Source organism: Anomaloglossus baeobatrachus, chromosome 1, assembly GCF_048569485.1.
Source record: "Anomaloglossus baeobatrachus isolate aAnoBae1 chromosome 1, aAnoBae1.hap1, whole genome shotgun sequence".
In the NCBI taxonomy this organism is placed as follows: domain Eukaryota; kingdom Metazoa; phylum Chordata; class Amphibia; order Anura; family Aromobatidae; genus Anomaloglossus; species Anomaloglossus baeobatrachus.
This window is the reverse complement of record NC_134353.1, coordinates 126,424,587-126,438,836: the sequence shown is the minus strand read 5'-3', so window position 1 is coordinate 126,438,836 and position 14,250 is coordinate 126,424,587. Positions and strand designations below refer to the sequence as shown.

The following is a 14,250-nucleotide window of genomic DNA, read 5'->3' as shown; positions in this document are numbered from 1 at the left end:
CCAAGGAAGAACGCGCAACCGGCAAGCCTTCCAGGAAGTCCGGCAGGTTCTGATGTGGGTGGAAGACACGGCATCCACCATATCCACAATTCACATCCCAAGTGTGGAAACTAGGAAGCTGACTTCCTAAGTCGCTGAGGTGTGGCCGAAAGAGTATGGTCTCCTCACCCGGACGGGTTTCAGGAGATCTGGCGCCGCTGACAGAGGCCGGACGTCGATCTAATGGCGTCACGGCACAACAACAATGTGCCAGCTTCATGGCACGGTTTCACAATCATCGAGCTCTGGCGGCAAACGCCTTAGTTCAGCATTGGTCGCAGTTCCAGCTACCTTAGGTGCCACCTCTGGCATTGTTGCCCAGAGTACTGCGCTAGATCAAGACCGACTGCGGCCGCGCCATCCTCGTCGCTACAAATTGGCCGAGGATGTTGTGGTACTCGGTTCTGTGGTGCCTCACGGTAGGCTAACCGGGGGCACTACCAGACCAATCAGACTGGCTGTCTCAAGGGCCATTCTTCCATTTGAATTCTACGGCCCTCAACCGGATGGTGTGGCATTGAGTCCTGGAACCTAGTGTCGTCAGGATTACCTCAGGACGTGGTTGCCACCATGAGACAGGCTAGCATACCAACGTCCGCCAAGATTGACCACAGGACGTGGAAGATGTTCTTATCTCGGTGCTCGGCGCAGGGTGTTTCTCCCTGGCCGGTTGCATCGTCTATGTTTCCTTCCTTCCTGCAATCTAGGTAGGAAAATGGGTTGTCGCTCAGTTCCCTTTAGGGACAAGTCTCAGCGCTATCTGTATTTTTTCAGAAACGACGACTTCCTCAGGTACGCACGTTCCTACGGGGAGTTTGTCTTCTCAGCACTCCGTACAAGCGGCCGTTAGAGCCCTGAGATCTGAACAAGGTTCTAATTGCTCTCCAGATGCCGCCTTTCGAGCCTTTGAAGGATGTCTCCCTTCCCGTTTTTCACGGGAAGTGGCCTTCTAGTAACGGTCTCGTCTCTTAGGAGAGTTTCCGAGCTAGCAACGCTCTCATACAAACTCCCTTCCTGGTCCTTCACCAGGACAGGGTAGTTCTGCGTCCGGTTCCGGAATTTCTCCCTAAGGTGGTATCCCATTTTCATATCAATCAGGATATCACCTCACCTTCTTTGTGTCCTCGTCCAGTCCATCAATTTCAGAAAGATTTGCATCTGTTGGTTCTGGTGAGAGCACTCAGGTTCTACTTCCCGCATGGCGCTCCTGCGCCACCCGGATGCACTCTTTGTCCTTGTCGCTGGTCGGCGTAAACAGTCGCAAGCTTCCAGATCCACCCTTGCTCGGGGGCTCGAGGAACCAATTCTTGAAACCTACAGTTCTACTGGGCTTCTGGTTCTCTCAAGGCCGAAGGCCCATTCTACCAGAGCCGTGGGTGCATCCTGGGCATTACGGCACCAGGCTACGGCTCAGCAGGTGTGTCAGGCACCCACCTGGTCGAGTCTACTTACTTTTACCAAGCATTATCAGATGCATACCTACGCTTCGGCAGACGCCAGCCTAGGTAGATAAGTCATTCAGGCGGCGGTTGGCCACCTGTAGGAGAGGGCCGTTTGACGGCCCTATCATGAGGTATTCTTTTACCCACCCAGGGATTGCTTTTGGACATCCCAATTGTCTGGGTCTCCCAATGGAGCGACAAAGAAGAAGGGAATTTTGTTTACTTACCGTAAATTCCTTTTCTTCTAGCTCCAATTGGGAGACCCAGCACCCGCCCTGTTTTCTCGGGGTTTTTCTGTTTTTTCGGGTACACATGTTGTTCATGTGGTATGGTTCAGTTCTCCGATGTTTCCTCGGATTGAATTGGTCTTTAAACCAGTTATTGGCTTTCCTCCTTCTTGCTTTGGCACTAAAACTGGTGAGCCAGTGATCCCACTGGGGGTGTATAGCCAGAAGGGGAGGGGCCTTACACTTTTAAGTGTAATACTTTGTGTGGCCTCCAGAGGCAATAGCTATACACCCAATTGTCTGGGTCTCCCAATTGGAGCTAGAAGAAAAGGAATTTACGGTAAGTAAACAAAATTCCCTTCTTTTTTAGGGATTCAAAAAGAAGCGCCCGATCAGTGTGTACAGGCCCTAAAGGTTTTACATTGAGTCAGGGGGAAAGGAATTGTTTAAGCAAATAAAAAAAAGACTGACATATTTTGCCCTTTATCTCATCCAGGCAGTTGTATAAATGGGCCAGCAAATGGCCATTCATAAGAGTCCTAGTTTCCGATCTGTAGCCCATGTATACATGACATATGGGCAAAACGCTTATTTGACGGCTGATTGGATTGTTATTGGGGGGTCATTAACTTATGGCTGTCAGCAGCTCATCTGCCTGTGTAAACAGCTCTGCCAACCATATGAATGCTGTATGGGGGAAGAAGGATCGTGTTAATGTTTTCTGTCCCCATACAGATGTGTGAGATCATGTATCCGGCCATTGTTTATGTAGTCAATCAGCTCTTGTTTTTGGGCTGGAATCTGCGTTGATAAATGAGCCTTACTCTGCTGATGGACACAAGTAGGCTTCTTTCCCTGGCCTGGTCCTGCCATTGTGCCAGTGGCTAGGGTATATTTTTTTCCTGCATGTATAACATTGTGCAGTTGACTTTTGAGAATAATGGTTACTTCATTAATGCCTTTTTCTCTCCTAACAGAGTGCGTATTGGAGAGAAGCACTGAATATCCTAAAACTTGTGGTGTCTCGCTCTGCCAGCCTGGTTGTGCCAAACGATGCCCCAAAATCCTATGGAGATTTAGGCTCGCCCGAGATCTCTTTTGCAAAAATATTTAACTGCGCCTCAAAGGAGCTTCCGGGAAAGACATTAGATTTTCACTTTGACATCTCGGAGGTGAGAGAACGTCTTGAATACATCTACTGGGCAGTTGTCCGCTCAAGAGCTGCAGTTTGCAGCCATTTTGCTATAAATTCTGACATTATAATACATTGCTGATTAATGAGTTCTCATGATTATGGGATCCCTTATCAGGGGCATTGTAAATGTATTGGGTATTATGTCATACATTCAGTAAGCTAATGAATATTTCATGCTGTGATGTCTGCCTGTATTCGGTTGTCTCGGATCACCCTTCATCGTGTCTTTCGAAAGTTAGCTTTGTCTACATGATATCATACTTATACATGTCATTTGTCAATGTAGACGCCTATAATAGGTCAGAAATACGGGGACCAGCATAGTGCCGCTGGAAGAAATGGAAAGCCAAAAGTCATCGCTGTGACCCGCAGCACTTCATCAACTTCTTCTGGATCCAACTCCAACGCACTGGTCCCAGTGAGCTGGAAGAGGCCGCAGCTATCACAGGTACCAGAATCATTTAAAGCAAAATTGTATTTTATTCCCCCAATACTTTTTTGCATTTATTCCCTTGTATGATGGAAGCCTGATTGGGCCATACTTTTAATTGATGACCTACAGAATTGTACAAAAGTTCTAGGCAGTGTGAGAAAAATACACTCCTTCTATGCCTCTTGATCTCAAATTAATAAGATTTGTTTTACGAGCGCTTGGGAAATCAATACAGCACACGCTTAGTATGGTGGCCTCAAAAAATTCTCCTTTATTAGTACATGTGGCCAGTTTATATAGGGTCACAAAGGAAAGTCCCCTCTGACCTATGCACCAATAAGAACAATAGGGGCGCGAACAGAAATGTGAAATTTCCCCTCCCATCAGTGTTAGCTGAACCCTATGGCATCATTAGCTATAAGACTAGATTTACACTATAAGGACAAAATGGATTCTGATCTCACAGCAGGTTTATTCTTTGAAAAACAGGAGTTTAAGGCCAGGGCCACACAGGGCACTAGTGTGATCCTCGCATGACACTAGGCTCACGCGGGAGCCGAGTGTCACTGCGACTGAGGTCCGATCATGCGATTGGGCCTCAGCTGCGGGGGGCGGGCCGGCGCCGAGGAGGGGAGGGATTTATCTCCCTCTCTCCTTCGTAGCCGGCTATTGCCATTCTCGCTCTGCACTCGAATTACACCGGTGTACTGCGAGTGCAGTGCGATTTTTCTCTCACCCCATAGACTTGAATGGGTGCAAGAGAAACCAGGATCGCATTACAGTTGTAGCATGCTGCGATTGTTTTCTCGGTCCGATTAGGGCTTAGAAAATAATCGCTCATGGGTGCTGGCACATAGGCTAATATTGGTCCGAGTGGAATGTGATGTTTTATCGCACTCCACTCGCTCCGATTTTCATGCCGTGTGGCTTAGGCCTTAATAGTATATTTTTATCAATGGACAAAATGGAAACTGAGTGAACAAAAAAGAAATCCTATCAATATTGGTGCATCTGTTGTACTATTTTACACTTGAGGATCTCTAAAAATGCAACATTGCGCCTGCAATCTATTGCAGCCAAAAGTCAAATGGTGCTCCTTCCCTTCCGAGCCCGGCCTGTGCCAAAACAATTGTTTCCAGAATCATATGGGGTATTGCCGATTTCAGGAGTAAATTGAGTAACACATTTTGACATCCATATGCTCCTGCTCGTGAAGATGGATAATTTGGATCTATAGCAACATTTTATTAGAAAAATTGGAAACTTTCATTTTTCCAAATCACAATACGTTATTAGCTGTGAAGCACCTGAAGGGTTAAAAAAAAAAAACCTCTGAGTGAAAGGTGCAGTTTTTAAAATGGGGGCATTTAGGGGTTTTCTGACCAAGAGGGTCACCAAAAGTGAAGTGGTTTCATTGAAAAATTGCAGCATATTTTCCAGCACATTTTCAGATATTTTTTAATAGATAAATGCAAATCCTATCGTCCATCATATACGGTACCCCTATACAAGAGTAAAATGTGTAATAACATAGTGTAACAGTGACGAGGCAGATTTGGAAAATTTTAGGAATGTGAAAGCGAACTTCGGCGGGAAAGGGTTAAATATAAAATGCCATTACATACTTTTGGCATTGGCGCAACATAGAATGGGCAATACTATGCAGCGACCCATTGTTTAGGGTACATGTAGCAGTTTGTGCTTTGCAGCCAGAAAGGTTTTTACCGCATTTACAGGTTTTGCAAAGCGTTTTTGGCCCTGCTTTTTGTCCTTGCTATCTTACGTGCACAGTTACGGCATATTTTATTTATCTGAGCAGCAGGTAAAAATGTGATTTAGTATAGATCCTTGCTCCCATACCATATTATGCATAGGGCGGCACGGTGGCTCAGTGGTTAGCATTGCAGTCTTGCAGCTCTGGGGTCCTGGGTTCAAATCCAAACAAGGAGGACAACATCTGCAAGGAGTTTGTATGTTCTCCCCGTGTTTGCGTGGGTTTCCTCCGGGTTTTCCGGTTTCCTCCCACACTCCACATACTGATAGGGAGTTTGGATTGTGAGTCCCAATGGGGACAGTGATACTGATGCATGTAAAGCGCTGCAGAAAACGTTGGCGCTATAAAAAAAAATATTATGCACTCATCAAAGTTTTGTCACAGTTTTACATCAGAAAACTAAAAGGTTATTTGCAAATATTGGTAAAATCTATATGCTCTCCCTGTTTTTTTTATCCTCCTGGGTTCAGATGCAGAGACTTTTTTTATGATTGTGTGGATCAGGTTTTGTGGCGTTTACCGCTAGTGTTGAGTAATGTGATATCCGCTGTTGTGTTGTGTCTCTCATCCCACAGGTCAGGGTGGATACGTGATGTTACCAGTCTTACCGTACAACCTGCCACCCCTACGTGATATCCTGGCATTAGTCTGTGTAGTGTGTGTCTGACTACATATGTTTAGAAATGAGAGCTGTGACTCTGTACCCATATACTACCTATTAATATCAACACAGTTACCATTTCCAGAAATATATCTTTGTACCGTGTTAGCCAGTAGAGATAAAAAAATATCAACCACTGAGGACTCTCTGTTCTTTTAAACAATTTTTTCATTTCCAGAAATGTGATTTTTCTTTGTGTTTACAGCGGCGGACACGGGAGAAGCTGATGAATGTCCTTTCTCTGTGTGGCCCTGACTCTGGTCTCCCCAAAAATCCATCCGTAAGTGCACCTCGTTTTCTCCCGAGCAATTAAACATTTTTTGATCATTTTCTTTTTCTTATTAAACACTTGTTTACACCGGTTAATTGCTCTAAGCTGACCCCATACAGAGAATGTAAGTGTTTCTCTTGCAATTTCTTCCGCTACAGGTGGTCTTCTCATCAAATGAAGATCTTGAAGTTGGCGATCAGCAAACCAGCCTTATTTCCAGCACGGAGGAAGCCATCCAAGAGGAGGAAGTCGCTGTGGAGGACACTGGCAGCGAACAGCAGTTCGGTGTCTTCAAGGACTTTGACTTTTTGGATGTTGAGCTGGAAGATGCTGAGGTGAGACCCCCGCGTCTACGTCTTAATGTCAGCCAATCATCTTGCAGAATATCACCATGTGTAAACACTAGAATACATTTAGAAAAGGATTAACAACAATTGGAAAATACAACAGTAAGGGTACCGTCACACTTTAGCGACGCAGCAGCGATCCCACCAGCGATCTGACTTGGTCAGGATCGCTGCTGCATCGCTACATGGTCGCTGGTGAGCTGTCAAACAGGCAGATCTCACCAGCGACCAGTGACCAGCCCCCAGCCAGCAGGGACGTGCAAGCGACGCTGCGCTTGCACGGAGCCGGCATCTGGAAGCTGTGGACACTGGTAACTAAGGTAAACATCGGGTATGGTTACCCGATGTTTACCTTAGTTACCAGTGCACACCGCTTAGCTTAGCGTGTGCAGGGAGCAGGAGCCGGCACTGGCAGCATGAGAGCTGTGGAGACTGGTAACGAAGGTAAATATCGGGTAACCACCTTGGTTACCCGATGTTTACCTTGGTTACAGCTTACCGCAGGCTGTCAGACGCCGGCTCCTGCTCCCTGCACATTCAGGATTGTTGCTCTCTCGCTGTCACACACAGCATGTGTGCTTATCAGCGGGAGAGCAACAATAAAAAAACGAACCAGCACTGTGTGTAACGATCAGCGATCTCACAGCAGGGGGCAGATCGCTGCTCAGTGTCACACACAGCGAGATCGCTAATGAGGTCACAAAAACCGTGACTCAGCAGCAATCTCAGCAGCGATCTCGCTGTGTGTGAAGTACCCCTAAGGCTGTATGCCCACGCTGCTTTTTTTTCATGGGTTTTTTTTTCTTGCAGATTTTAATCCATACTGCAAGGAAAAACACATCTCAGCAAAGTGTATGAGAATCCTAAATTGCTGTGCACATGTTGCAGATTTTTTCCTTGCAGATTTTGATGCAGAAAAAATATGCAGCATGTCAATTCTTTCTGCGTTTTTTTTCCTGTGCCTGCCTGATCACTGATCCACTGCAGCGGATTAGATTTGTTAGTGTTGCACTCGCAGCACTGACACTTCGCCTCACACACCATGCATGCAACATGGTTTGTGACGCAATCCATAGCTCAGTAACCCGGGGTTATCAGGGTGATGACCGAGGGTTGCCATGGCAGAGATCGGGTCTTTGTGATGGCATTACAGGGACCCAATCGCCAGGGAGAGGTAAGAAATTCCTCTCCCTGCCTCCTGAATGTTGCGATCACGATTGATTGCAGCATTTACGGGGTTAGTACGGGCGCTGCTCTCGGTAGTGAGAACTAGGTCTCAGCCGTAACATCAGCCGAAGACCGTGCGGGGGTACAGCACAGGATCCCCTGCGATCGCGAATACGTGAAAAAAATGCAATAACAGAAGTTTGGTTTTCTGCTGCTTTTTCCTTCCAAAAAATCCCGTTTTCTGTGCAGAAAATCTATGCACAAATAGGTTACGTGGCCACAAACCCTAATTATGTCTCTGAAAAAAGTGAAGGATAAAACAGTAGGCATGCAACTCCAGTATCCACAGTTAATGAAATCTTTACTTCAAAAAATGAAAGTGCCATGTGGCAGTGATATATTCACCTAGGTTTTCAAGGACCTAGTACTTGCACATTAGACTGTGGATTTAACAAATGGTGTGTCCATGAGTGGACGCTGGATGTTGTCCATAGTCTTCTATAGCTTCTGTCCTGTATGTCCAGCTGAGGACATTCACCCTTCTATAGCGTAGCTTCGTATTGCTGATCTATAGGCGCACCCTTTGTGTGCCATGCCCTCGTGCCCTGCCATGTTCTAGCCTTTAGTGAAGGATACTGTCCCGTGGAGCATGCCACAATCACTACTGTGGCGTGTTTATACCGCTCATGTGACATAGTTTAGGCTCGCCTATCTACACTTCATGGTCCATATCTGTACTCCTTAATGTAAATGTGACACTATAGTATGTTTTCTCCTGCCTCTGTTTGTCCTTGTTACTTATGATTATTTGTGTTTTCCTTTTTGCTAACCAGGAGCTGCAGGTAAGTTGCAGCCTGGTGGAGTGGCTTGTTTCCCCCCCGATCCCTCGTGGTGTGTGCGTGCAGTACATAAACTGTGTAAGGTTTCATTAATGGTCTTTGTATGGTGGCCAAGTCCTCTGTTCCATGTTGCATTCCTGTATCCAGTGACACGTGTTGTTCCCTCTACATGTTTATGAATAATCCTCCTCTAGTATGCATCTGCATTGACTTGTGGCTTCCAGAGGAGGGTCCTACATATTTTGTTTACATTTTTTTTATTCCCCCCCCCCCCCCATTTAGGGTGAGAGCGTTGACAACTTTAATTGGGGAGTCCGCCGACGTTCATTGGACAGTATTGACAAAGGTGACACCCCATCTCTGCAAGAATGTCAGTACTCAGGGAGCACCCCCAGCCTGAACCTCACCAACCAGGAAGATACGGACGAGTCCTCCGAGGAAGAAGCGCTGACGGTCAGCCAGATCTTGTCCCATTCAAACATGGTATGTGTCCTTCTCTCTGGCATTAACATCTGTGTGTAAAAACATTGCTGCAGCAGACAAGAATTAGATATTCTTTATGGATTTGGTCACATGAGTTGATTAAACTATTATTGATTTTTCTCATGCTGGATGTATGGGGTATTACTGCTAAGTTTTGACTTTATAAGAATGTATAATGTTAAAGGTCCTACTCAATGGAAGAAAAAAGTACAGTGAACCACTACTCACTGACGCTGTGGCGGGCTTTGCTATCAAGCTGCCAGTATGCCCAGTGCCACCAGTCAGAAGCTTTATCAGTCACACCCGGTGCTCCTGCCATCACCACTGAGTGATGTCAGTAAATCAGTTCTGGCATATAAGATGACTTTTTAACCCCTCAAAATCTTCACAAAAGTCGGGGTTTCGTCATATACAGCGGGTGTCATCTTATAGGGCGTATAATTAGGTACCGTATTTTTTTGGATTAGAAGTGGCTGGTGGCTGTCTGTGCGGCCGACTACTTCTCTGTGCGGGCAGCTCTCCGTGCGGCTGGTGTCTCTCCGTGTGGGCAGGCGGCCGGCTGTGCTGGCAGCAGAAGCTACAGTGGCTGTGCAGTGGATGTCCCAGGTACTCTGACTTCAAAGAAATGGCGCCCGGAGTCAGCACGTGCGCAGGTGGAGCTATCTGCTGAGAGTTCCATCTGTGCACGCACCGCTCTGGGCGCCATTTCTTTGAAGCCCGAACTGCTGACAGAGCATCTGGGACACCTACCGCACTGGCCTTCTCCAGCACAGCCACCGTTGCCAGTACAGACCCATCAGCACCACCCCTGTCTCCTGTGTCCCCTGTTCCACCACCGCTGCCAGGCACAGACCCCACCATCATCGCCCCTGCCTGTATATGCCATACTAAGCATGGAGAAAAGAAAGAGGAGAACACAACTGTCTGAGGACTTGAGAATCAAAATGGTTGAAAAATATCAACAATCTCAAGATTATAAGTCCATCTACAGAGATCTTGATGTTCCTTTGTCCACGGTGCGCAACATAATCAAGACTTTTACAACCCATGGCCCTGTTCCTAATCTCCCCAGAAGCGGATGGCAGAGAATAATTGATGAAAGATTGCAACGCAGAATAGTCTGGATGTTGTATAAGCAGCCCCAATCAAATTCCAAAGAAATTCAGCTCTCCTGCAGGCTCAGGGTGCGGCATTGTCAGCGCAAACTATCTGTGTACATTTGAATAAAAAGAAACGCTGTAGAGGAGATTCAGGAGGACCCCACTGATGACACAGATACCTAAAAAAAAAGCTACACTGCAGTCTGCCAAAATGTACATGAGTAAGCCAAAATCTTTCTGGGAAAGAATCTTGTGGACAGATGAGACCAAGATAGAATCTTTGGTAATGCACATCATTCTACGGTTTGCCAAAAATGGAATGAAGCCTTCAAAGAAAATAAACACAGTACCTACAGTCAAATATGGTGGAGGTTCAAAGATATTTTATGACTGATTTGCTGCCTCTGGCACTGGGTTCCTTGACTTTGTGCAAAGCTTCATGAAATGTGAGGATTACCTAAAGATTTTGGGTTACTGTATAGTGCCCAGTGTCAGAAAGCTTGGTGCTCATGCATCTTACAGGAGAACACTGACACCAATCATATTTCAAGAAGCCCCCAAAAATGGATGGATACAAAGCGCTAGAGAGTTCTGAAGTGGCCAGCAGTGAGTCCGGATCTAAATCCCATTGAACACTTGTGGAGAGATCTTAAAATTGCTGTTAGGAGAAGGCACAATTCTAATATGAGAGACTTGGAGCAGTTTGCAAAAGAAGAATCCAAAATTCCAGCTGAGAGGTATAAGAAGCTTGTTGATGGTTATGGGAAGCGATTGATTGCAGTTATTTATTCCAAAGGGTGTGCAACTAAATATTAAGTTGAGGGTGTCAACAATTATGTCTAACCCATCTTTGGAGTTTTGTGTGAAATGATGTCCACTTTACCTTTTTTTCAATCTGTTTATCAGTTTTTGGGTTTTTTCTGTTTGTTTGTTTTTGTGTTGTTCCAATACACACAACTGAAATAAATGTGTAGGATAAAACGTGTAATTGCAATAATTTGCTGGGAGAAATACCTCGTTCTCTGTAATAATTTTATGGGTGCCAACACTTTCAGCCATGACTGTATATACACAAAATGAATCTGAAATTCACAGTGGTAAATGGTAAAGAAAAAATATATAAATGGGTGAGTCTTGTTGGCGGACCAGGGGGAATGTATAGGTTTGTAAATAATGAGCTGAAAAGAACCTACAATGTCTCTAAAGGCCCAGTCACACTAAACAACTTACCAGCGATCCCAACAATGATACAACCTGATAGGGATCGCTGGTAAGTTGCTAGGAGGTCGCTGGTGAGATGTCACACTAAAGGCCCCGTCACACTAAGCAACATCGCTAGCAACGTCGCTGCTAACGAACAACTTTTGTGACGTTGCTAGCGATGTCGCTGTGTGTGACATCCAGCAACAACCTGGCCCCTGCTGTGAGGTCGTTGGTTGTTGCTGAATGTCCTGGGCCATTTTTTAGTTGTTGCTGTCCCGCTGTGAAGCACAGATCGCTGTATGTGACAACGAGACAGCAACAACTAAATGTGCAGGCAGCAGGAGCCGGCTTCTGCGGAGGCTGGTAACCACGGTAAACATCGGGTAACCAAGAAGCCCTGTCCTTGGTTACCCGATATTTACCTTTGTTACCAGCCTCCGCCGCTCTCACTGTCAGTGCCGGCTCCTGCTCTGTGCACATGTAGCTGCAGGACACATCGGGTTAATTAACCCGATGTGTGCTGTAGCTAGGAGAGCAAGGAGCCAGCGCTAAGCATTGTGCGCTGCTCCCTGCTCTGTGCACATGTAGCTGCAGCACACATCGGGTTAATTAACCCAATGTGTGCTGTAGCTAGGAGAGCAAGGAGCCAGCGCTAAACATTGTGCGCTGCTCCCTGCTCTGTGCACATGTAGCTGCAGCACACATCGGGTTAATTAACCCGATGTGTGCTGTAACTAGGAGAGCAAGGAGCCAGCGCTAAGCAGTGCGCGCTGCTCCCTGCTCTGTGCACATTTAGCTGCAGCACACATCGGGTAATTTAACCCGATGTGTGCTGTAACTAGGAGAGCAAGGAGCCAGCGCTAAGCAGTGCGCGCTGCTCCCTGCTCTGTGCACATTTAGCTGCAGCACACATCGGGTAATTTAACCCGATGTGTGCTGTAACTAGGAGAGCAGGGAGCCAGCGCTCAGTGTGCGCTGCTCCCTGCTCTCTGCACGTGTAGCTGCGTGCGCTGGTAACCAAGGTAAATATCGGGTTGGTTACCCGATATTTACCTTAGTTACCAAGCGCAGCATCTTCCACGCGGCGCTGGGGGCTGGTCACTGGTTGCTGGTGAGCTCACCAGCAACTCGTGTAGCCACGCTCCAGCGATCCCTGCCAGGTCAGGTTGCTGGTGGGATCGCTGGAGCGTCGCAGTGTGACATCTCACCAGCAACCTCCTAGCAACTTACCAGCGATCCCTATCGTTGTTGGGATCGCTGGTAAGTTGCTTAGTGTGACTGGACCTTTAGCGACGCTCCAGCGATCCCACCAGCAACCTGACCTGGCAGGGATCGCTGAAGCATCGCTACACGGGTTGCTGGTGAGCTGTCACACAGGCAGATCTCACCAGCAACCAGTGACCAGCCAGCAGCGACGCGTGGAAGCGGGTAACCAACCCCATATTTACCTTGGTTACCAGCGCACACCGCTTAGCGCTGAATCCCTGCACACTTAGCCAGAGTACACATCGGGTTAATTACCCGATGTGTACTCTGCTACATGTGCAGGCAGCAGGAACCGGCTTCTGCGGACGCTGGTAACCACGGTAAACATTGGGTAACCAAGAAGCCGTTCCCTTGTTACCCGATATTTACCTTCGTTACCAGCGTCCACCGCTCTCAGCTGTCAGTGCCGGCTCCCTGTTCCCTGCACTCCTAGCCAGAGTACACATCGGGTTAACTACCCCATGTGTACTCCAGCTTCGTGTGCAGAGAGCAGGGAGCCGGCACTGACAGCTAAGAGCGGCGGACGCTAGTAACAAAGGTAATTATTGGGTAACCAAGGGAAGGGCTTCTTGGTTACCCAATGTTTACTGTGGTTACCAGAGTCCGCAGAAGCCGGCTCCTGCTGCCTGCACATTCAGTTGTTGCTCTGTCGCTGTCACACACAGCGATGTGTGCTTCACAGCGGGAGAGCAACAACTAAAAAATGGCCTAGGACATTCAGCAACAACCAGCGACCTCACAGCAGGGGCCAGGTTGTTGCTGGATGTCACACACAGCAACATCGCTAGCAACATCGCTGCTACGTCACAAAAGTTGTTCCTTAGCAGCGATGTTGCTAGCGATGTTGCTAGCGATGTTGCTTAGTGTGACGTGGCCTTAAGGCTGACCCTGCCGGACCGTGGAGGTTGGCACAATAGAAAAGCAATGCAAGTGATGGCACCCCCGCTCTATGTGGCCTAGCCCTGGTAATCCTCGGGTGTCCCTGGATAGAACTCAAAGAAAAAAAAAACTTTACAGCTGAAATCCTTTATGATAACATACCTTTCTTCTTTATTTATGCAGGATAGCACGTTGACGCAATTTGACGATTGAGGCTTTACGCCGAAACGTGTCAACGTGCTATCCTGTTCCTCCCTGATATGTCATTTTAAAATGAATAAATTAAGAAGAAAGGAAATTTTATCAAAAAGGATTTCAGACGTAAAGTTTTTTGGTTTTTGTTTTTTTCTTGGACTTTAATGTTACCCAGCTGACGGCTGGCTGCATCCAAACTGATCAGTGCACTGAAATTATATTATTACGGTGAGCGTGTTTATATATTTTCTGTACACTGTGTGTCCCTGGATACTCCAACTCAAATATTATTCTGTACCAAAAAAGATGACCAATATATACCTGTATAATAAAAAAGCCTGTTGTGAAGTCTAATAAATAAAGATGTAATAAAATGTAATTGAAAAAGTGGTTATTACTAGGATGTACCCCAAGATAAATGTTAGTAACAGGCTCAGTTCATATCCAAAGGAAAAATTCTTATATACACTACAGTTCAAAAGTTTAGGGTCACTTAGATCTTTATTTTTGAAAGAAGAGCACATTTTTTTTCAATGAATCTAGCGTTAAACAGAAATGCACTCTACACTGTGGGCAGAATTATTAGGCAAATGAGTATTTTGATCGCATGATACTTTTTATACATGTTAACCTATTCCAAGCTGTATAGGCTTGAGAGCCAACTACCAATTACCGTATTTTTCGCTTTATAAGATGCACCGGAATATAAGACGCACCCCAAACTTAGAC

At 46.4% G+C, this 14,250-nt stretch overlaps 1 protein-coding gene across 7 annotated transcripts in view; it reads left to right on the top strand.

The window, feature by feature from the left end:
* The window catches only part of FRYL (FRY like transcription coactivator), a 520,064-nt gene that overhangs the window by 473,152 nt on the left and 32,662 nt on the right, over window positions 1-14,250 (top strand). For all 7 annotated transcript variants that reach the window (XM_075347029.1, XM_075347025.1, XM_075347024.1 and 4 more), the window contains 5 exons: window positions 2,686-2,880; window positions 3,190-3,351; window positions 5,977-6,051; window positions 6,201-6,377; window positions 8,678-8,878. In XM_075347029.1, the coding sequence (XP_075203144.1) occupies window positions 2,686-2,880; window positions 3,190-3,351; window positions 5,977-6,051; window positions 6,201-6,377; window positions 8,678-8,878 (810 nt within the window). The remainder of the gene's footprint in view (window positions 1-2,685; window positions 2,881-3,189; window positions 3,352-5,976; window positions 6,052-6,200; window positions 6,378-8,677; window positions 8,879-14,250) is intronic.